This window comes from Felis catus, chromosome A3 (assembly GCF_018350175.1).
Source record: "Felis catus isolate Fca126 chromosome A3, F.catus_Fca126_mat1.0, whole genome shotgun sequence".
Classification (NCBI taxonomy): domain Eukaryota; kingdom Metazoa; phylum Chordata; class Mammalia; order Carnivora; family Felidae; genus Felis; species Felis catus.
The window spans coordinates 24,640,129-24,665,071 of NC_058370.1; the positions used below are offsets into that span (position 1 = coordinate 24,640,129).

At 37.9% G+C, this 24,943-nt stretch overlaps 1 protein-coding gene across 4 annotated transcripts in view; it reads right to left on the bottom strand.

Annotated features, from left to right (window-relative positions):
- The window catches only part of ITCH (itchy E3 ubiquitin protein ligase), a 145,960-nt gene that overhangs the window by 46,944 nt on the left and 74,073 nt on the right, over positions 1 to 24,943 (bottom strand). For all 4 annotated transcript variants that reach the window (XM_003983597.6, XM_011280854.4, XM_006929828.5 and 1 more), the window contains 4 exons: positions 20,587 to 20,632; positions 5,097 to 5,254; positions 3,559 to 3,748; positions 1,160 to 1,255 (listed from right to left, as the gene is read on the bottom strand). In XM_003983597.6, the coding sequence (XP_003983646.1) occupies positions 1,160 to 1,255; positions 3,559 to 3,748; positions 5,097 to 5,254; positions 20,587 to 20,632 (490 nt within the window). The remainder of the gene's footprint in view (positions 1 to 1,159; positions 1,256 to 3,558; positions 3,749 to 5,096; positions 5,255 to 20,586; positions 20,633 to 24,943) is intronic.

Sequence of the window (24,943 nt, forward strand, 5' to 3'; positions counted from 1 at the left end):
GCCCTGGTGCAGGATTGGTAAGATTTTACCTTAAACTACTTTTCATTTACCTGAACTCTTTTATTTTATATATACTTTTAATGGTCTTTAAGTGAATATAAAAGGAAGTTTCTAAAAATTTCTCTTAAAAGTTCTTAATATGCACCAGGTTTTAAAAACAACAACGTATATTCAGTGAGTAAGTCTCAAACAGTAATTAAGAAACAAGTTCTCATTTTCTTTCCAATGTTCTTCTGACTGTTGCAATTCAAATAGGGACACAACTTTTTCTATAAGATTACAACTACTGATCACTTCAAATGGGTGCATAATATTAAGTAAACATTAATACAATAACTTGGTGATTTCTACTTTGTTATTTATGGTTGTTTCTAATATTCTCATATTACAAAAAGTAAAATAATAAATACGTTTAATACACCAATTTTTTTTCTTCCTTGCATTTACTTCTTAGGATAAATTTCCTGGAGAGGATTACTATAGTGCATTACTATAGTTATAGATACTTCCTGCAAGAGTTGTAACTAATTTATACTACCACTTGCAATGTTATGTGGTAAAGTTTCTCTACAATCTCATCAATACTGGATATTATCTGCTAATTTAACAAGTGAAACAATACCTTTCATGTGTGTACTTGAGATTACTAGCAAGATTAAACATGTCCCCAAGTTTGCTACTGACTTCCCTTGAACACAAGTATTTTCTTCCATTTTCTAGAATGTAAATGATAAATGCTTAACATCATGTATTAATGTATCCTTTTATTGCCCCAACTATTCTACAATTACGTCACTATTATATACTAATAGCCTTTATCTTCATATATATGATAGGGGATATGATTCTTATTCAGTTAAATAATTACTCTTGATGAAACTAATTCTAAAACCCTGTGATTTGAATGAAGTATAGAAAGGAAAACTTGGAAATAGCAAGACCTATAGAATCTTGAGGTCAGAAATGAATGAAAATCAATTCAATGCTCATCATCATGCTCAGTCAATTCTCTCTCTTCTTTCTAGTTGCATCTACCACAACATAGAGGATACAGAAAAGGCTGAAAGGAAGAGGAAAAGTAGGGATATAAGGAAGATTTTGTACAGATATCCATAGTTCTAAATAAATACTTTTCTTCTTCCTTAATTCAGATACTTACCCAGGAGGTAGAGGTTCTGGTCTATCCCACGTTGTTCTTTTTTCAATATGATCTACGTAGTAAACTCGCCCATGCTGGTCCACTCTCTGCTCCCAACTTAAACACAAAATTTAAAAGGCTGCTATAGCACTTGTCTTTGCTTTTTTCTCTTATATGACCACATTAAAGAACTGAGAAAAATAAGTATGTCAATACATAAAGAAGATACCAAAAGAATTTATGAATAAAGGCAAGACTGGTATCCTGAGGATGACAAAGTAAGCTTTCTTCTGCAGAAGTATCTGCTCAAGATATTCCTTGTATTTCTTTAAAAAAAAATTTTTTTTTTAACATTTATTTATTTTTGAGACAGAGAGAGAGCATGAACAGGGAGGGTCAAGGAAGAGGGAGACATAGAATCTGAAACAGACTCTAGGCTCTGAGCTGTCAGCACAGAGCCTGATGTGGGGCTCGAACCCACAGACCGCGAGATCATGACCTGAGCTGAAGCTGGACGCTTATCCGACTAAGCCACCCAGGCGCCCCATATTCCTTGTATTTCTAAAGAGGTCTGAGGTAGATGCACTCAGGAGATAAAGTCTATCTCAATCTGATCATGGCATGTGCAAAACTTAGTGGGGAAAAAATGCTTGTAATTAATGTTATGAAATCTGAAGAAAGACTGAGCCAAGGGCAAAGTACTATTTGCATTCCAGAAGAACTGAAATCAAAAACTAAGACTTTATCAGATGTGTCTCTTCATAGTTTAACAGACAAAGCCAATCTGGGTATTCTAGTCTCCTTGGTATGTTAATCCCCAAAGTGAGGAAGACAGGAATAAGCCATCACAGCTTAGAAGTACCAATCACTTTAGGGGCACCTCGATGGCTCAGTTGGTTAAGTGTCTAACTCTTGGTTTAGGCTGACAGCACGGAGCCTGCTTGGGATTCTTTCTTCCTCTCTCTCTGCCCCTCTCCTGCTTAAGTGTGCACACTCAAAATAAATAAACTTAAAAGGAAAAAAAAAAGTACCAATTACTTTGGAGAGTACCAGTTTCTGTATGGTAATCCCTTGCACAAATAACTTTCTAATTTGGGTTCCCGTGTAGGTTTTGCAAAAGGAAAATGGCCCAGCTATGCAGACAAATAATACCTGTTTAGCAATTAAAAATTTCATAAGGGTTTATTAATTTATCAGCCAATTAATTTTAATTAGATTCCAAGCTCTGGATTAATGTGAATGTCAGAATGTATATACGTACACAAACTACTAGAGTATTATTAATTTTTAAAATAATTAGTGGAGATTAAAATGGGGTTATGAGTACTAATTTTATCAGTTTCCTAAATTATTTTTTCCATAAGCCATTTATTTATTTACTTTGAAATTTTATTTTTTATTTTTTAAAATTTACATCCAAATTAGTTAGCATATAGTGCAACAGTGATTTCAGGAGTAGATTCCTTAGTGCCCCTTACCTATTTAGCCCATCTCCCCTCCCACAACCCCTCCAGTAACCCTCAGTTTGTTCTCCATATTTATGAGTCTCCTGTTTTGTCCCCTTCCCTGTTGTTATATTATTTTTGTTTCCCTTCCCTTATGTTCATCTGTTTTGTCTCTTAAAGTCCTCATATGTGACTTTATGAGTGAAGTCATATGATTTTTGTCTTTCTCTAATTTCACTTAGCATAATACCCTCCAGCTCCATCCACGTAGTTGCAAATGGCAAGATTTCATTCTTTCTGATTGCTGAGTAATACTCCATTGTATAGGTACACCATGTCTTCTTTATCCATTCATCCATTGATGGACATTTGGGCTCTTCCCATACTTTGGCTACTGTTGATAGTGCTGCTATAAACATGGGGGGGGGGTGCATGTGTCCCTTCAAAATAGCACACCTGTATCCCTTGGATAAATGCCTAGTAGTACAATTGCTGGGTAGTAGGGTAGTTCTATTTTTAGTTTGAGGAACCTCCATATTGTTTTCCAGAGTGGCTGCACCAGCTTGTATTCCCATCAGTTTCCTAAATTATTACTACTTTGCCATAATGACTTTATGATGGTCGAAAAGTATTTTAAGAAGTGGGTTTTTTTTTCCCTGTCAAAGAGAAAGCAATCTGAATTTGGTGACTATTACTTGGCACTAGTTAACTTTCTATGGTTTAGAGTCCTTCAATAAAAAAAATATAATAAAAATTAAAAAGTATGCCCTGGAAATGAGGAGGAGGATGACTGCTAATGTGGTGAGGTTTTTTTGTCCAGTCTGACTCTAGATATAGCCCCCCCACCCACCAAAACCAGTTACCACTGCTTGAAGATGCTTTTTTAAAGAATGAAGTTCAGTATTATGTTCCTTATTAATAAGTATATGCAGAAGGCTAAAAGCAAACAAATGTTAACAAAAAACAGCTACTTACCCAGGTGGTAGGGGAGCTTGAGGTACAGTATTTAATGGCCTAGGGCCTGAGCCTCCAGATATAGTAAGAGGAATTATTAATCCAGATGTTGCTCCTTCAGATGTATTTGAATTTATATTTGTTGGTGGCAGAGAGCCTGTACTGGATCCATCACTTTCAGAAGTAGCAGATGGTGAACCATTGACAGATGCTATAAAAGATTTGTGGAAAACAACAATCTTTTATTTTCAGAAATCTAAATTCAGGATAGAATTTTAACTTAAAAAAAATTAAAAGGCAGATGACACAGAAAATTTAAGATGTGGACATGTAGGTAAAAATAACTTAAATAAAATCAACTTTTTAAAATAACTTTTTGGGTTCTATCTACTCCATGTCTCTTTACTAATTATGAAGCACATGCAAATTCTGATTTCCTGATGCCACAGAAATAAAAACTTTTAGAACAGGAAAGCATTGGTATCCCTTGGTGTTATAAATTCATTTAGTAATTTTTCAGATCCTTAAAACTGTCTTTTCTATGAAACCCTGCATATCAAAGACCAATTTTTGATGTTATGACTATTAAGCAATAGCACTGTACATAGTACATCTTCAAGAAATACCTGACAAAACAATTACCGGGAGAAGTCACCAATATTTTGACAAAGTAGTATATGATTTTAAAGACTGGGAATATATTATTAACACAATTTTTACCCCAAACAGGGGAAGATGTATAATTAAAAACAAAGTTTTTAATAAAATGATTTGTAGGGGCACCTGGGTGGCTCAGTCAGTTGAGCATCTGACTTTGGCTCAGGTCATGATCTCGCATTTCATGAGTTCGAGCCCCATATTGGGCTCTGTGCTGACAGCTCAGAGCCTGCAGCCTGCTTCTGACTCTGTGTCTCCCTCTCTCTCTGCCCCTCCCCAACTAATGCTCTGTCTCTCTCTCAAAAATAAATAAACATTAAAAAGAAAATTATTTGTAGACAACCAATTTACTTTTTAATAATATTTGGTTTAATTTTTTATACATTCCCTGTCCACATACTAGCAGAGGGAAATAATAAATGATTAAAGATTCTATTCTGGCTAATCAGGGAAAATGGATATTCTACCTAGAGCTGTTAACATTTTTACTACACGAAATGTGTTCATTGGTTGTATAATTTTTGCTTCAAAATCTGAATATCATTTAGCATTGTTGGGTTACTCACCATTTACTAATTGTCTTTTTAAAGGATATAATGAGAAAAGCAACCAGATCCCTGACAATATGAATAATGCACATAGGGCTCTCATTTTATTTCTCATTTTCAATAAACCACTTGCCTCAATAGATTTTCCCTAGAAGAAAAACTTATGGAAAAGCATACCTTTGTCTACCTACAGAAAGATCATTCTGGGCCAAAATCTTAAATATAAAAATACTGCTAGAAAACCAACCTGAAAGAGTCTCCTGATTCTTATCTGAGGATCAATTCCCAAACAGAACGTTATTTATAATCACAGTACTGACAGTTACATCCCTAGCGTGTAGCTGGAATACACACCTGGTCTACGTGGGGTAGGTGGAGGTGGTCGTGAAGGTCTTGGAGGCCTAGAAGGTTTAAAACCGCCATTTGAGAGTGATGGAGAATTATTCCCATTGACCTTCCTATTTTCACCAGCCCCTGAATCCTCAGGTTCATCTGATCCATTTGGATTTGTTCTGGGTAAGAAGCGGGGAAAGGGAGGGGAAAATGAATGTTCACTGAATTTAATAAAAAACAAGACCAAAACTTAAAATTTCTGGCCGGCCTTATCAAGTACATGAATAGCCCTTGGGTAGAGTCTTATATGTAACCCTCAGAGCCCACCCAGCAGCAAGAATGAGGAGTTGCCTAAGGGGAACAGAAACATGTGGGACTCTTCAAAACTATTAGGTATGCTGGTTCAGATTTCAAATTAAGTCTTTGGAGGCCCTGTATAAGCAGGAACAGAGTCAAATTCTCAAAATCCCAATGCCTTAGAAAGGGCACTATTTTATTTCAAGCCCAGATAATGTCACCATAATTTTCCTGGTTTCCATTGGCCCTTAATATTCTTCAGTTTTAGGGTAGGGTTGACTGTTTTATGGCAGAAGAAAGAAGTATACTTATTTTCCAGAGACAAGGTGTTTTCTTTCCATCCCAGAAAACGGTATACAAAATGTTGAAAATTAGTGATTAGAACAGAGGTGCCCACAGACCTTTTTTAAAAGGGAGGTGTTATTTCTTCAAAGCAATGACATAAATTGAAAGAAAGAAAAGAGAGGGGAGGACAGTAATGTCAGATTGAAAGTTTTTACCACTGTCAGCTAAATATACTTGATTACTTTTCCCAGGAAAACCTAGCCATGAATTAGACAGCAGAGCGTTAGTTTAGACAGTTTGAAGAAGCCTCAGCTAAGGCTCTGCTATCTACTATCTGGTAAGCAGCAAACCACTATGCAGTATCAATCCATACTACAGTATTAATTATTCAGAATAAGCCTGAACAAAGTAATATCTAACCAATTCAAGAAATTAACATTGAGAGGCATGACCACATATTAAATCATATTCAAACTATGTTCCCCTAAAGTTTTTTTTAATTTTTTAATGTTTATTCATTTCCTGAGAGAGAGAGAGAGAGAGAGAGAGAGAGAGAGAGAGCGCGCGCAACCAGGGGAGAGGCAGAGAGAGAGGGAGACACAGAATGCGAAGCAGGCTCCAGGGTCTGAGCTGTCAGCACAGAGCCCGATGCGGGGCTCAAACTCACGAACCGCAAGATCATGACCTGAGAAGTCGGTTGCTTAACCGACTGAGCCACCCAGGTGCCCCTCCCCTAAAGTTCTTTAGGGTTTTTCTACTCAAAGTATGGAACTCAAAATATGGAAAAGAAGCAAAGGCAATACACAGGAGGCTTATTAGAAAAGCACAATCTTGAGGTGCCCAGGTGGCTCAGCTGGTTGGGTGACTGACTCTTGATTTTGGCTCAGGTCATGACCTCATGTCTTGTGGGATCAAGCCCTGCATCGGGCTCATGCTGACAGTGAGGAGCCTGCTTGGGATTCTTTCTCTTCTTTCTTTGCCCCTCTTCACTCTCTCTCTCTCAAAATAAATAAACATTTCAAAAACGTTAAAAAAAAAAAAAAGAAATACACAATCTTGCACTCCTCTCCCAGGAGCCACTATATCAGAACTAGAATTTTAATAAGATCCCCAGATGATCTGTGTGAATAGTAAGATATGACAAGACTGCCTTGTGGGTGCCTCAAATGCTTATTTTGTTTTGTTTTTTTTTAAATTTCTTTTTTTTTAACGTTTATTTATTTTTGAGACAGAGAGAGACAGAGCACGAACGGGGGAGGGTCAGAGAGAGGGAGACACAGAATCTGAAACAGGCTCCAGACTCTGAGCTGTCAGCACAGAGTCCGACGCGGGGCTCGAACTCACGGACTGTGAGATCATGACCTGAGCCGAGGTCGGCCACTTAACCGACTGAGCCACCCAGGCGCCCCTCAAATGCTTATTTTGAATAAAAGGAACAGCTCAGTAACTGGCAGTCAGCACCTGGTTAGTGTTGACTCCTACAGGAAGGCCAAGTCACCCCAGAATATGAACTGAATGCAGGAAGAGTCAGCTTTGACACTGCTCCTCTACCCCTAGGTGCTAAGTTCCAAACCCATTTTTGAGTAGCATACCCCTTTAAGACTCTGAGTATTGCCTCTCCATACTATTTCAACACATTACTAGTTAGTTCTTAAAAATATTAAGAACTAATTAAGGTTCTTAATGCCTTTTAGAAGGTACACAACAAATGGCAGAATGGACCAAAAGTGGGAAATTGAGGTTTCTAGCTCTGGCTCTGCTATTAAGAAGTTATTTGACCAAAGAAAAGGTATTTAAATCTCCATGCACGTCAGTGCTAGTCAAGTTTCAGGTATATGTGAGGAAGGAGAAACATTTGGGACATGAGGTAAATCTGCTATGACAAAGGGGAAATCCAGAAACTGGATTCAAAAATGCAATATCCTGGGGTTGAGGATTAAAATTTTGGAGATTTCAATATCCATGCTGTTTACTCTTCTAACACCTTGGCCTCAGTTTCTCAATATAGTTATCTGACAATCTGGGTAGTAGGATGACTCCTTAAATGTCCTTGATACTTAGAAATTGTTCCTCCTTCCGAGGTCTTAAACTCACAAATCTCTCTACCTACAACGTTCTACTTCTTCTACCTGTCTCCCACTGTATCTTTGATTCAGTCTCATCATGGCCTTTAACCCACTCTATATTCACAGTCCATCAGCTCTCTTCAAGTCCCACTTGGGTTCCATCCCAGGGTACTACTTCTCCTAGTATCTTTCATTCCTTCACTATAGTCCAACATCCCCTAACCCCAAGCAATCTTTTCATTACAACTAATCCTTCATTTACTTTTTCTACTACTATTCTCAGGGGCCAACAAGTAATAATAAATAATGTTCCAGGTGCAAAATCAGGTCTATTTTAGCAGAGTAAATAAACTAGGTAAAATACCAAATTAAAGGAGTAGACTGTTCTATAAAGGTCCTCATAAATTTCCCACTGTGCCCAATAAAGAAAAGTCTGTAGGGGTGCCTGGGTGGCTCAGTCAGTTAGGCATCTGACTTTGGCTCAGGTCATGATCTCACAGCTTGTGAGTTCGAGCCCTGCATCAGGCTCTGTGCTGACAGCTTGGAGCCTGGAGCCTGCTTCAGATTATGTATCTCCCTCTCTCTCTCTGCCCCACCCTTGCTTGCTCTCTGTCTCTCAAAACTGAGTAAACATTAAAAAATTAAAAAAAAAAAAAAAAAAGAAGAAAGAAAGGAAAGTCTGTAGATTTTCACTACCAATGTCTAATAAGATAAAGTCTTTTCTTCCCTCCTGTTAGTGTATGTGCCGCCAAAGTGAGCACCTTTTTTCCTGTTAAAAAGAAATCACAGCTCAAATCTCCTAGGAGCTAAAAAACTAGAAATGACAGAGGACTATGAGAGCCTACGCCACAGGTTCATTGGGATTGGTGTATTAATATTAAAATTAATACTAATAAAAATTAATAGTAATTTGGTAGGGCAAAGGACTTTTACTAGGTGCTGTACAATTAAAGAGACTTAGGCAAAAGACAAAAAGAAATTAAAACTGTTTCTTCAGTCTCCATCTTTTTATACTGGCAGGCATCAGTTTCCTATAGCTTGCTCATTTTAGAGACTGAGACAAAAGCTACAGTTGACCTTATTTAACAACTTCAACTGGACTATACATACTGCTTGGAAATCAACCATTTTCTACATATTAAATCTACTTTGACCACATTTCCAATCTGTAGATGACCGTCATCCTGCCTCTTCCCTAACATGATGATTATCTGCTATCCTTCAATTGTCTCATCTACCTTAAACTTTCTCTGTTTCAAAGGGGAGGTAGGTGCCATGTCCAGCTGAGAAGGTGGCAGAAGCCCCTGAGACAGCCCAAGAAGATGAACAAGGAAGATAAAACACTCAAGCAGAAACAGAAAGAAGAAAAGAAACTCAAGGAACTAAAATCAAAGGCTGCAGGGAAGGGCCTACAGGTGGAATTAAGAAATCTGGAAAGATTTCTAAGCCTGGATGGCTTAGTCAGTTGAGTTCCAACTCCTGATTTTGGCTCAGGTCAATGATCACAGGGTTGTGGGATTGAGCCCCATGTAGGACTCCACACTCAGCGTGAAGCCTGCTTGAGATCCTTCCCCCTTCCTTCCCTCCCCTCCCCCACAACCTTCTCCCCTGCTTGAACTCTCTTAAACAAAAAAGGGAAAAAAAGGAAAGAAAGAAACCTGACAAAAAGTAACCTGTTCTTGTGCCCGAGGCAATGGTGTTCCTTAATTCGATTCCTGTTTAAACATCTGAATTCCCTGTCTGTTACAGCATCTATTGCCAACTATAGCTAGGATGAAGTGTTGTCTTAGTTCCTATTGTACATTTAAGAATAAACTTTCATTAAAAAAAGGAAAAATCAATCAAAAAAAATTTCTCTGTGCTCTTATCATCTTCATTTATTTGTTTCCCCTCTTGGGGGAAAAATGCCTCTTCACTACTTCAAGGCTAATTTGTCTTTGTGTTTTTGATTTCAGCCTGTATCTTCTAGGACTTTCCATCATCATTTAACACCTTTCTTCTATCTTCCATCATCTTCCTTCTTCCAGATCTTTTCTCTCGGTTCATAAACACAATCAAACCCCTCAACCTAAAACACTTCCTCAATCCTAACTGCTCTTCAAAACAGTTCTTTTTTCCTTCATTATAACTTTTTGTATTTATGCTATTAAAGAACTTAGTATATTTTAGTTTTTCAAAGACTTTCACTTTTCAAAGTGAAAAACAACTTCTAATCATAAAATAAAAATCACCTTCAGTCCTGCCTTCTGGAGATCATTACCATTAAGACATGGAACTATCTCTTGCCAGTCCTATTTCACCGGCTCTGTATGTAATCATACAATGTTTCCTATCTTGAGCAAATGTTTGTTTTATTACTCATTATATACTGGGCATTTCCCCCAAATTATTAAAAAAACATTTATAATATCTAATGACTATAGAAAATTCTAATACATAGAAATATCATCTAATCATTTTCTTTTCTTTTGGTGGGGGAAGAGGAGGTAATTCCTATTTCCTACAGAAAGTCAGAATAGAACACCTGGGTTAAAGTATACAAATATCTTGAAGATATTTTAATATTTAATTTAATATTACTAAAAATATTTTCAAAGATAATAATTAATCTGTTCTCCCATCAGCTAGTTATGAAAATGTCCACTTCACCATAAAGTATTTAAATATTTTGAAGTCTTTACTAATTTGGTAAATAAAAATGTTAATGTTCAACAATATTTCATTTATAAGCCATTAGAATTTCTTCTTCCATGAATTGTATACATCTTTTATACATTTTTCTGTTATAAGAGAATAGTTCTACTTATTATTTGTAAGATCCTTTTATAATCTGAGGATATCAATTTATCGCTTTTCATATTGGTTAAGTATCTGTCATCTGCTTTTAATTCTATATTTGAAAATACACAGAGGAACTAGCTGGGGTTGAAAACAGATTAGAATCCCTTTTTGTGGAGACAAAAGAAGTAAAAGCTAGTCAGGATGAAATTAAAAATACTGTAACTGAGCTGCAATCTTGAATGGATGCCACGGTGGGAAGGATGGATAAAGCACAGCAGCAAATCAGTGATATGGAGGACCAACTTATGGAGAATAATGAAGCAGAAAAAAAGAGGGAGACTAAGGCAAAAGAGCATGATATAAGAATTAGGGAATTTAGTGACTCATTAAGGAATAACATCGGAATCATAAGAGTCCCAGAAGATGAAGAGAGAGAAAAAGGGGTAGATGGTGTATGTGAGCAAATCATAGTGGAAAACTTTCCTAACTTGGGAAAAGACACAGACATCAAAACCCAGGTGGCACAGAGAACTCCCATTAGATTCAACAAAAACTGACTATCATCAAGGCATATTATAGTCAAATTCACAAAACAGGCAAGGAAAAGAATAAGGAAAGCAGCAAGGGAAAAAAAAGTACTTAACCTACAAGAGAAGACAGATCAGGTTCACAGCAGACCTATCCACAGAAACTTGGCAGCCCAGAAAGGAGTGGTAGGATATATTCGATATGCTGAATCGGGAAAATGTGCAGCCAAGAATTCTTTACCCAGCAAGACTGCCATTCAAAATAGGAGAGATAAAAGTTTCCCAGACAAACAAAAACTAAAGGAGTTCATGACCACTAAACCAGCTCTGCAAGAAATTTTAACAGGGATTCTCTCAGGATAGTAAAGATTGGGGAAAAAAAACCAAAAAACAAAAACAAAAAAAACCCTAAAAAGACCAAAAGCAACAAAGACTAGGAAGGACCAGAGACCACCACCAGAAACTCTAACTCTACAGGCAACATAATGGCAATAAATTCATACCTTTCATACTCACTCTAAACGTCAATGGACTAAATGCTCCAATCAAAAGACACAGGGTAATAAAACGGAAAAGAAAACAAGATCCATCTATACGCTGTTTACAAGAGACCCATTTTAGACCTAAAGACACCTTCAGATTGAAAGTAAGGGGATAGAGAACCATCTATCATGCTAATGGTCGCCAAAAGAAAGCCGGAGTAGCCATACTTATATCAGACAATCTAGTTTTTAAAATAAAGGCTGTTAACAAGAGATGAAAAAGGGAATTATATCATAATTAAGGGGTCTATCCAACAAGATGTAACAATTGTAAACATTTATGCTCCAAATGTGAAAGCACCCAAATATATACATCAATTAATCACAAACATAAAGAAACTCATTGATAATAATACCATAATAGTAGGGGACTTCAACACCCCACTTACAGCAATGGACAGATTAAATGAAAATCAACAAGGAAACAATGGCTTTGAATGACACACTGGACTGGATGGACTTAACAGATATATACAGAACATTTCATCCTAAAGCAGCAAAATATACATTCTTCTTGAGTGCACATGGAACATTCTCCAGAATAGATCACATACTGGGACATAAAATGCACAGAAGAGTTTTATATTCCTATATAATCAAATTTATTCAGAAATAAGTTCACTATTCACATTTTCTCCTAAAGGTTTTATAATTTAATTTTTTTGAACTCAATTTTCTTTTAAATTTTTTAAGTTTATTTTGAGACAGAGATAGCATGAGTGGGGGGAGGGGCAGCGAGAGAGAATCCCAAGCTGGTTCCGCGCTGTCAGCACAGAGCCCGATGTGGGGCTCAAACCCATGAAGCCGTGAGATCATGACCTGAGCCAAAACCAAGAGCTGGGTTAACTGACTGAGCCACCCAAGCACCTGTGAACTGAATTTTAAAGTCAACCTGGAATCTACTCTGATCTTGGACAAGATAAAGCTCTAACTTGATTTTTTCTTTTTCCATATATAGCCAGTTTTCCTTGGCTTAATTAGTCTAGTATCTCATTCTCTTCTGCAGTATTTGACAGCATTAAATACTCCATCTTTTAAGTTGGTTTACTTATTTTGGGAGAGTGCGTGTGCAAGGGGAGAAGGGGCAGAGAAAGAGAGGGGCAGAGAGAATTACAAGCAGACTCAGAGCTGTCTGCACAGAGTCCATTGTGAGGCTCTATCTCACGAACTGTGAGATCATGACCTGAGCCAAAATCAAGAGTCAGAAGCTTAACCAACTGAGCCACCCAGGTGCCCCAATTACCTCATCTTTTAAAACCATTTTCTCTTAATTTCTTCGAGTTAATCTTGTATGCCCACTTCTAACCATCTCTTCTTCAATTTGTCTTCTTCCTCCCATTCACTAAATATAGGTTCCTATGGTTCTGTTCTGAATTTTTCCTTAGAGTCTCAAATTTTATGATTTCAAAGATCATCTCTAAAACGGTTCCCAAATCCAATCACTTATCCTTGTTGCATTCCCATCCTCTGGTACCAAATTATCAACTGAATGCAGGAGATCTAGAATAATTCTCCAATTGTAAGGCTAGTATTCCTCTCATGGTCTGATTCTATAGTGGCACTGCTATCCTCCCAGGCAACTTGACTTTTCTTCTCTCCTGTTCCTCTTGATGCTTAATACCTAAATCTCACTGATTTCACTTCCACATTCTCTCCCTACTCTTCTACCACCATTGCCCCAGTTCTAACCCTCCTTATTGCTCACTGTATTACTATACAACTTCCCACACAGGTCTCCCCCACCTTCACTCACCACCAGATAATACAAGCTATACACGATTACCAAATAAAATAAAATACTTTTTCCTATGGAGTTTTGATCATGCCAATGCCCCAAATACTTTTAGAGATCTTCCTCTCCACAGAAGGATTCTATGAGCCTATACAGGCATACCTCAGCAGTATCAGTTCTAGACCACTGCAATAAAGTCAATATTTTTGTTTCCCAGTGCATATAAGTTATGTTTACACTATACTGCAGTCTATTAAATGTGCAATAGCATTATGTTTAAAAAATTTTTTACTTACCTTAATGTAAAAATACTTTGTTACTAAAAAAATCCTACCCATCATCCACACTGAATGTGATTCAAGTCTTAATCTCCTTGCTAGTGGAGGGTCTTGCCTTGATATTGATGGTTGCCGACTGATCAGGGTGGTGGTGGTTGCTGAAGGTTGGGGTGGCTGTGGCAATTTCTTAAGAAAACAATGAAGTCAGCCACAACAATTGATTCCTTCTTTCAGAAAAGATTTCTCTGTAGCAATGCTGTTTGATAGCATTTTACTGAAGTAGAACTTCTTTCAAAATTGGAGTCCATTCTCCTAAAACCTGCTGCTGTTTAATCAATTGAGTTTGTGTAATATTCCAAATCCTTTTTTGTCATTTTGACAATCTGCACAGCTTCTTTACTAGGAATAGATTTGATCCTAAGAAACCCCTTTCTTGAACTCATCCATAAGAAACAACTCCTCATCCATTTAAGTTTTGACATGAGATTGCAGCAATTCAGTCATATCTTCAGGTTCCACTAATTCTGGCTCTCGCTATTTTTGCCACATCTGCAATTACTTCCTCCACTGAAGTCTCAAACCCCTCAAAGTCATCCATGAGAACTGGAAAAATTTTTTTTCCAACTCCTGATAATGTTGATATTGTGACCTCCTCCCATGAATCACAAATGCTCTTAATGGCATCTAGAATGGTTAATCCTTTCCAGAAAGTTATTACTTTGCCCAGATCCATGAGAGAAATCACTACCTACAGCAATCATAGCCTTAAGAAATGTATTTCTTAAATAATAAAACTTGAGAGACAAAATTATCCCTTGATCCATGGGCTGCAGAATGGATGCTGTATTAGCAGGCATGAAAACCTTAACCTTGTTACACATCAGCATCAGAGCTCTAGGTGACCAGACGCATTGCCAATTAGCAGTAACATTTCCAAGAATCTTTTTTCTGAGTAGTAAGTCTCAACAGGGGGCTTAAAATATTCAATAAACCTTGTAAACAGATGTGCTATCATCCAGGCTTTGTTGTTCTATTTACAGAGCACAGGCAGAGTAGATTTAGCATAATTCTTAAGGGCCCTAGGATTTCTGGAATGGTCACTGAGCACTGGCTTCAACTTAAAAGTCAGCAGCTGCAATAGGCCCTAGCAAGCCAGTCAGCCTATCCTTTGAAGGCAGGCATTAACCTTCTCCTCTCCAGCTATGAAAGTCTTAGATGGCATCTTCTTCCAATATAAGGCTGTTTCATCTACACTGAAAATCTGTTGTTTAGTGTAGCCACCTTCATTAATTAGCTACATCTTCTTGATAACTTGCTGCTTCATCTTGTACTTTTATGTAAACAGAGATTGTTTCCTTCCTTAAACCTCATGAACCAACCACTACTGGCTTCAAACTTTTCTTCTGCAGTTTCCTCACCTCTCTCAGCCTTCACAGAATTGAAGAGAATTAGAGTCTTGCTCTGGATTAGGTTTTGGCTTAAGGGAATGTTGTAGCTGGTTTGATCTATCCAGACCACTGAAACAGTCTCCATATCAACAGTAAGTCTGTTTTCTTACCATTTGTGTGTTCACTGAAATAGCACTTTTAATTTCAAGAACTTTTCCTTTGCACTCACAACTTGGCTAGCTGTTTGGCACAAGAAGCCTAGCTTCTGGCCTATCTAGGCTCTCAACATGCTTTCCTCACTAAGATTAATCATTTCTAGCTTTTCATTTCAAGTGAGAGACATGCTATTCTTCCTTTCACTTGAGCACTTAAAGACCACTGTAGGGTTATTAACTGGCCTAACGGTTGTGACTCAGGGAACAAGGAGGCCCAAGGAGAGGGATGGGGAACAGCCTATCAGTGGAGCAGTTAAAACACCCACAACATTTATCAATTAAGTTCACTGTTGTATATGGGCAGAGTCTGTGGTGTCCCCAAACAATTACAATAGTAACATCAAAGATCACTGACCACAGATTACCATTACAAACATAATAATGACAAAGTTTGAAACAGAGCAAGAATTACCAAAATGTGAGAGAGACACAAGTGAATGTTATTAAAAATAACAGCACATTGGGGCGCCTGGGTGGCTCGGTTGGTTGAGCGTCCGACTTCGGCTCAGGTCATGATCTCATGGTCTGTGAGTTCAAGCCCCGCGTCGGGCTCTGTGCTGACAGCTCAGAGCCTGGAGCCTGTTTCCGATTCTGTGTCTCCCTCTCTCTCTGCCCCTCCCCTGTTCATGCTCTGTCTCTCTCTGTCTCAAAAATAAACAAACATTAAAAAAATTTAAAAAAAAATAATGGCACTGACAGATTTGCTCAATGCAGGGTTCCCACAAACCTTTAGTTTGTTTAAAAAAAAAAAATCAAAATATCTGCAAAGCACAAAATGAGGGATACCTATATTTACAAACCAAAACCTCCATCTGGCCCCAACCTATGTAACACTAAAAATAACTAACACTTTATAGGTCGCAGTAAAGCATGACAATTATGAGTTCAGGCTCTGAAGGTAAGGCAATTGCAGGTTCAACTGTGCCACTACACTATTAACTCAGGCAAGTTCCTTTCCCTTTCTTAGGCTTAGTTTTCTTATCACCCATAAAAATGATCCATACCTACCTACCTCACAAAAGTGTTTAAGATTAAGTGAAATGACAGGAAACATGCTCATACTGCCTGACATAGAAGAGACAACAAATATTAACTAATGGATTCTACTCTCAAATTCACCACCTACCATTTTCCCCTTTCAATTACCCTATTTTTAGCTAGACACTGTGAGTGAAGATTTCTAACAACACACCCTATGTTGTTCCCCATCTCTATAACTGTTTTTCTTCCTTCCACCTAGAACCCCTTCCCCTGTCCAATTTCCCAAGGCATGCAAAACCAAATTACAACTATGCTTTATGGTCTTAGGTCAAATGCTATTTCTTCCATGAAGCTTATATAATTTTGGTTTATATACTGATTTACATTTTTTTATTTTATTTTATTTATTTTTGAGACAGAGAGAGACAGAGCATGAGCAGGGGAGGGGCAGAGAGAGAGGGAGACACAGAATCGGAAGCAGGCTCCAGGCTCTGAGCTATCAGCACAAAGCCCGACGCGGGGCTCGAACTCACAGACTGTGAGATCATGACCTGAGCTGAAGTCGGACGCTCAACTGAATGAGCCACCCAGGCACCCCCTGATTTACATTTTTTAAAACCATCATGTATTATTTTCTAGTAATAAAAACAGTTCGAGAAGAAACAAAATTCAAACTAGTTCTGAAGTAAAAGAGCATGAGATTAAGGCAGAATGACAATTCTGTAAGCCTAGATTTTCAAGAAATAGACTTCATTACATAACTGAAAAAATTTCCCAAACAGTTTGTTGTAATCTAAGAAATACCTGTAAGTCTAACCATAGTGTTTCTCAAAGTGTATGGCGTGGTCTAACACTATAGGCATCACCTGGAAACTTCTGAGAAGTGCAAATCGTAGGCCCAAACGTAGACCTAACAAATTGGGAACTGGAGATAAGACCGTAATCTGTGGTTGAACAAGTCTTCCAAGTGATTCTGATACACTCTGAAGTTTGAGAAACATAGCCATACTAAAAGAGCACTGGTGGTTTATTTTAGTTCTTTTAGTAAATGGGTGTGAAACTAAAACTTGAAATGGATTTTGAAAACGTGGAAACCTATATACACTGTATAGAATTGTCAGTGTGAACTCACCACCTCCATTATCTTTAAAAGGAATTAGCTACTAATTACATGCTACTATGGCTTTGTTCCTCTGCTCCACATTCTTATAAACCTCTGCTTATCTCACCATGCATATATATCTAACTTATACATAAGCCCAGATGTTTATGGACAGGATAAAGAACCCTGGAGAACCAAGATGCTAATACAGTAAGGTCCTAACAGCCAATAAAGTACTTCTAACAACAAAATCTTAAATACTAGGTGCCAATCATCTTGAACTTCATAAAAATGACAGAAGACAATGTTGAATAATATAGGACATCCAGACATGCTACAGAGGAAAGCAGACTAACAAGACTATATTCACAGTATACAATAGGGCCTGAATTAGGACAAAAAGGTAATGTAACCTAAAGTTGTTTAGTATCTTCCTAAATGATAACTGGGCAAGAAATTGGAGGGGAGGGGCACAAAACCCTTGTTCACTGGGTATATACTGCCCTGCTTTTTAGTCTTATAGTTATGAAGTAAGCAAATAAAAGCAAAGGGAAAAAGCCAGTCATGGCCATGATCATTGTGTAGTAACATTTAACAGCATTTGACAGTTTACAAAATGCTTTTCAAATCCATCATCTCAGAGATACACTCTCTGGAGTAAAAGCTAACATAAAGGAATTCATACTTAACACAAAAGACATGCTTAAAGATTATTCTGGCAGTCTCAGAAACCTAAAAGACACTATTCCTCAGATTACTACTTCACTTGGGTAGAAGCATTGATTAAATAAATGGCATGAAGCTAGGGTTCCAGGAATGCCTCTGTAAGACATTTACAGTTGACTAGAGTGGTTTCATAAAGCACTTTAAGAATGAGACTTGTAGGAGTAACTAGCTAGCTCAGTCAGTAGAGCATGCGACTCTTGATCTTGAGATTCTAAGTTTGAGCCCCACGTTGGGTATAGAGAGTACTTTAAAAAAAAATAGAAAAATTAAAAATAATGAGATTTGTAAAAAGAAAGAGTGACTTAAATGAACCTTTCTTGTTTTTAAATTGTATTTATTTGAGAGAGCAAGAGAGAGAGGGAGGGAGGGAAAGGAAGGGAGAGAGGGAGAGAAGAGAGGGAGAGAAGAGAGAGAGGGAGAGAAAATCCCAAACAGGTTCAATACTGTCAGCATGGAGCGCAACAAGGCAGGATTTGATCCCATAAACTGTGAGATCATGACCTGAGCTGAAATCAAGAGTCAGCCAACTGAGCCACCCAGGCGCCCCTTAACTGAACCTTTCAATGAGCATACAAAATTCTATGACATTCTCACTTATTAATGGAAAAATATGGGTTTATTATATAAAATAGGAGTTACCTGATGAACACAAACTGAAATATTAAAACATTATGGAGAAAATTTCAGGAATTCAAAACTCTAATTAAACATAAAACTAAGGGGAGGCACAAGAGGCTAGAGTTGTCTCCCCGTCTACAGAGATATGTATATTTCTTTTCTATTGCTTTTTAATCACACTGAGAAATAAAAGCAGTTATTGTTCCGTGGACAAGATGTTACTAGTCCTTAATATTCCACCTCTTCAGAGATTAGTATAAGAGATGAGTTTTTGTCACAGGAGTGACTCTGAAAGGAGATCTCTATTAGATAAAAGAGAATAGCTTTACACACTTTAATTTTCCCAAAGATCTTGGTAAGTTGTCTTTTTTTAACTTTATTATAAAATTTCCCATAAATCACAAAAGTAGACAAACTAGTAGCACAAATTCTCTATCAACTCAGTTTCAACAACCATTAACATTTTGTTCTACTTGCTCCACCTCTCCTCTCCTGCCACCACCTAACACGTTAATACCCCATCTTTAAGGGTATTTTCCCTTATGTTCTGTGATACTTCTACACTTCTCCTCTTCTGATCATTACTTCTGTGGTTCATCATCTTCCTACCCACTGTTTACTCAGTTTCGGAAAAAGGAGGAATCCAATGGGATTTTGTAACTCTCTAAGATATGTTACTTACTGCCTTAAGACTAGGAACATCTCCTTTTCTAAATTTATCTCCCATTATCAGTTTTCTAGCATAACACTAAACACCTAAATGTTTAAATCAGTTAACACTCAAGGCATTCAACACTTTTTAGGCCCTAGATGTCAAGGCAGATAAGCCCATGAAAGTGGTGAATCCACTGGCACCTGGCTGCCTCAGTCAGAAGAGTATACGACTCTTGACCTCAGGATTGTGAGTCTGAGCCCCACACTGGGTATAGAGATAACTAAAAGAAATAAATAAACTTAAAAAAAAAAAGTGCTGAATCTAGGGTTAGAGTAAACAACTGGTACAAATCACTGCTCCTTTCAACAAAGGCTCAGAAGATACCATAGATGGTGACGACCTTCCCATATACCCAAAGCTTATAACCCAGCTTTTCTAGAAAAAAAAATTTAACAGTCCAGTGATGGCCCTGGGATTCTGAACTCCTTGCCTTTGAAAAAGTGCAAATATATTCACTTTCAACAAGCTGAAGGAAATATTAGCAAATTGGGTATCCCTGGGCTACTCCAAAGAACTGCAGTCAAATAAGCTAAGTATTTTGAAACATTCATAAATATTTCCTTTCTTACCTTGAGCCCTAAATTTCTTTTTAAAGATTTTATTATCTAAGTAATCTCTATACCCAACATGGGCTCAAACTCACAACCCCACGATCAAGAGTTGTATGCTCCACCAACTGAGCCAGCCATGTGCCACTGAGTCCTGAATTTTTTTTTTTTAAATTTACATCCAAATTAGTTAGCATATAGTGCAACAATGATTTCAGTAAATTCCTTAGTGCCCCTTACCCATTTAGCCCACCCCCCTCCCACAACCCCTCCAGTAACCCTCTGTTTGTTCTCCATATTTAAGAGTCTCTTCTGTTTTGTCCCCCTCCCTGTTTTTATATTGCTTCCCTTCTCTTGTGTTCATGTGTTCTGTGTCTTAAAGTCCTCATATGAGTGATGTCATAGGATATTCATCTTTCTCTGACTAATTTCACTTCGCATAAATACCCTCTAGTTCCATCCACGTAGTTGCAAATGGCAAGATTTCATTCTTTTTGGTTGCCGAGTAACACTCCATTGTATATATATACCACATCTTCTTTATCCATTCATCCGTCGATGGATATTTGTGAACCCTAAATTTTCTGACATTTCTTTATTCTTGTATCAGTCTAAACTTTTGCTTTAGTCAAACTAAAGTTCTGACTAAAATGGTTATTTATTCTCCCTGGTCTCTTCTTGTATTCTTTGGTGAACAAGTGAAATCTTACCTTGCTTCATCCTTCGGTCTAGAGCCATCATCATTCTGTGAAGCACCTTGAACATCAATAAAATTTACACAGAAAATGAGTTTCAAAAAGTGATTTTCACCTTTTTCCTAAACAGGCAAAGCATTTTATTAAATGTTGTAGAACACACTATAACTTAAATTCCAACATGATATTTAAAGGAAAAATGTGATAAAATGTTCATATGATTGAAATTAAAAAATGTTTACCAAAATTTTGCGCAAATGCTTTTTAGGTCTAGGAGATGCTAATTAGTCAAGGTATTATTACTGATGTCCTACTTCTGCCTTTTAAAATATATATTTGCTTGGTTCTAATTCAAATCTAATATTTTAGCCATCTTTTATATTCCAAATACCTCACACAAAATACTGATAACCAGCAGGATAAGGAATAAAACAGATTCTGAAAACAGAAAAACCAGTAACATCTCTCTTATGCAAGGGCCTGGCAAATAACTTCAAGAAAAGGAAAGGTACCAACTAATCTCAAGTGGCAAATTAATGCCACAAATTTCACACTTTCTTCAAATTTCATTCATGCAAAATAACCTGAGGAATTCAGTAAGGGTCTGTGCACTATAAAAACATTAGACAGTAGGCACACTGATTGCAGCAAAAATAACAAGATAAGGAAATACTGTAAAATGCAGAAACAAGAACTCAAGTTTATCAGTCTATTTTAAGTTAGTTAAAGAATAATAAATAGTGCCTAGGGCGTCTGGGTGGCTCAGTCAGTTAAGCATCTGACTTTAGCTCAGGTCATGATCTCATGGTTCATGGGTTCAAGCCCTACATTGGGCTCTGTGTTGACAGCTCAAAGCCCGGAGCCTGCTTCTGTGTCTCCCTCTCTCTCTGCCCTTCCCCCACTCGTGCTCTGTCTGTCTGTCTCTGTCTCTCAAAAATAAACATTAAAAAAAAAAAAGGCCCTGGGGCGCCTGGGTGGCTCAGTCGGTTGAGCGTCTGACTTCAGCTCAGTTCATGATCTCACAGTTCATGGGTTCGAGCTCCACATCAGGCTCTGTGCTGACCGCTTGCTCAGAGCCTGGAGCCTGCTTCAGATTCTGTGTCTCCTCTCTCTGCCCCTCCCCCACTCACACTTTGTCTCACTGTTTCTCAAAAATAAATAAATGTAAAAAAAAATTTTTTTAAGTCCCCAAATACATAGTTTTAAACAGTGAAATCATCACTACATTACTCCAAACCATAATTAATAGATTAATTTCATTTAAAAAATGCTGAATCACCACTACACTATACCATACTCAGCAAGGCTGCCAGGAATATCATCTTGTCTAAAAATATTACATTAAAAAAAGTAGGGGGTATAAAAGGTACAGCATAAGGAATATAGTTAATAATATTTTAATAGTGTTGTTTGGTGACCGACTGTAGCTATACTTGCAGTGAGCACAGCATAATATACAGATTTGTCCAATCAATAGGTTGTACACCTGAAACTAATGTAACTTTGTGTGTCAACAATCCTTCAATTAAAACAAAAAGCTTACCAAAAATAAGAAAGTACAGGGGCGCCTGGGTGGCGCAGTCGGTTAAGTGTCCGACTTCAGCCAGGTCACGATCTCGCGGTCCGTGAGTTCGAGCCCCGTGTCAGGCTCTGGGCTGATGGCTCAGAGCCTGGAGCCTGTTTCCGATTCTGTGTCTCCCTCTCTCTCTGCCCCTCCCCCGTTCATGCTCTGTCTCTCTCTGTCCCAAAAATAAATAAACGTTGAAAAAAAAATTAAAAAAAAAAAAAAAAAAGAAAGTACAAGTGGATAACCAGACAATATGGTATATGTATGCAATGGAAAACTATCAGTAATAAAAAGGAACAAATAATTGAATTGTGCTATGTCGTGGATGAACCCGAAAAACCCTGTGCTAATAAGTAAAAGAAGTCTGACACAAAAGACCACACACATTGTACCATTCCCATTTATATGAAATGTCCAGAAAACACAAATTTTTGGAAACAAAATAGATTAGTGGTTGCCTAGGGCTAGAGGTGGGAACAGAATTTCCTGTAAATAAGAGGATCTTACCAGGGGGATGAAAATGTTCTAATCCTGATTTACAGTAATGGTTGGGTCACTCAGTTAAATTACTAAGAATTATTAAACTGGATATTTGCAATGAGTGAATTTTATGAAATATAAATCTCAATAAAGCTGTTAAAAATGGCTCAAACCCATGAGCTGTGAGATCATGACCTGAGCCAAAGTCGGCCACTTAGCTGACTGAGTCACCCAGGAGTCCCTAAAAAAATTTTTTTAATGTTTATTTTTGAAAGAGAGAAAGAGCACAAGTGGGGAAGGGGTAGAGAAAGAGAGGGAGAGAGAGAATCCCAAGCAGGTTCCATGCTATCAGTGCAGAGCCTAACTTGTGGGGCTCAATCCCACCAACTGTGAGATCATGACCTAAGCTGAACATGACCTGAGCTGAAATCAAGAGTCGAACGTTTAACTGACAGCCACACAGGCACCCCTGAAAAGAGTACATTTCAGTTTTACAAGAATTTTTAATTTTTTAATGTTTATTTATTTTGGGAGAGAGAGAAACAAAAGAGAGAGAGAAAGAGAGAGAGAGAGAGAAAGAGAGAGCGCGCGCGCGCGACAGAGCGTGAGCAGGGAAGGGGCTGAGAGACCAGGAGACAGAATATGAAGCAGGCTCCAGACCCTGAGCTGTCAGCACAGAGCCTGATGCGGGGCTCAATTCCACTAACCACGAGATCATGACCTGAGCCAAAGTCAGACGCTTAACTGGCTGAGCTACCCAGGAGCCCCTACAAGAATTATTTTTATATGGAATATATTGCCTCAAATAGCTGATGAGACATAAATGAAATCAGGAAATGAAATTTAAAAATCCAGCACAAGTTACTAAAATTAATCAATTAGTATCCCACTTTTCTCAAAAATTAAGAAAACCAGTGCATCAGAGTGGCTCAGTTGGTTAAGCATCCAACTCTTGGTTTGGGCTCAGGTCATGATACCATGGTTTGTGAAATCGAGCCCTGCACTGGGCTCTGTGCTGACAGCACAAAGCCTGCTTGGGATTCTCCATCTCTCCTGCCCAGCATGCACATGCTCACGCTCTCATGGTCTCTCTCAAAATAAATAAACAAACTTAAAAAAAAAATCTGGAACATTCCATTTAAATCTACCAATAAGTAACACTTCTAAACTTTTTCATTTATTACAAAAAGCACAGTATTTAATCACAGACTCTGAGGCCAAACTGCCTGACTTTATATTGTAGCTTCATCATGTACTAACATTGTGACTTCAGAAAAGTACACTTGCCTTTCCTGTGCCTTTTACCACTTATGAAATGGGGACAATAATGATACCTACTTCACAGAATAGTTGTGAGGATTACACGTAAAGATTTAGAACAGTGCCCAGCACATAAGCACTCCATAAATATTAGCTATTACTGTTTCTCAAAATTACATTTCATTTAGGGGCGCCTGGGTGGCGCAGTCGGTTAAGTGTCCGACTTCAGCCAGGTCACGATCTCGCGGTCCGTGAGTTCGAGCCCCACGTCAGGCTCTGGGCTGATGGCTCGGAGCCTGGAGCCTGTTTCCGATTCTGTGCCTCCCTCTCTCTCTGCCCCTCCCCCGTTCATGCTCTGTCTCTCTCTGTCCCAAAAATAAACGTTGAAAAAAAAATTACATTTCATTTAGAAGTACAAAGGCCATTTTCATCCACTCAATACAGAGGTGAGGTCATAACTGAAATTTTTTTCAATGTTTATTCATTTTTTGAGAGAGGGAGAGAGACAGAGTGAGAGTGGGGAGGGGCAGAGAGAGAGGGAGACATGGAATCTGAAGCAGACTCCAGGTTCTGAGCTGTCAGCACAGAGTCCAACATGGGGCTCAAACTCACAAACTGAGAGATCATGACCTGAGCTGAAATTGGACACGTAACCAACTGAGCCACCCAGGTGCCTCAATGGCATAAATTATACAGACCTAATTCTGTGCTTCCAGAGAATAGTTTTTAAAAAAGGCACAAAATATCTGATACAATGAATGTCCAAGAAGAGAACAGTGATCTTAAAGTTTGCATTTTATAAATGTATTGTTCTTTAGAAGTATTCCTACTGCCAATTTCCGCAAGAAAAAATGATCAGATTTCTAAATGCACACATTTTACCCATAGGACACTTTGGAAGATCTACAAAGATCTCTTCTATTCAGTGAACTACTCAAAAGGGGTTCCCTGCCATAAAATAACTAACTGGTAGATGAAGCAATTTAACACACTGTTCTATTTCCTGGTGCCTAGCAATCTCAAAGCAAAACAAACAAGTGAACTGATACTAGAGCAGGAACAAGG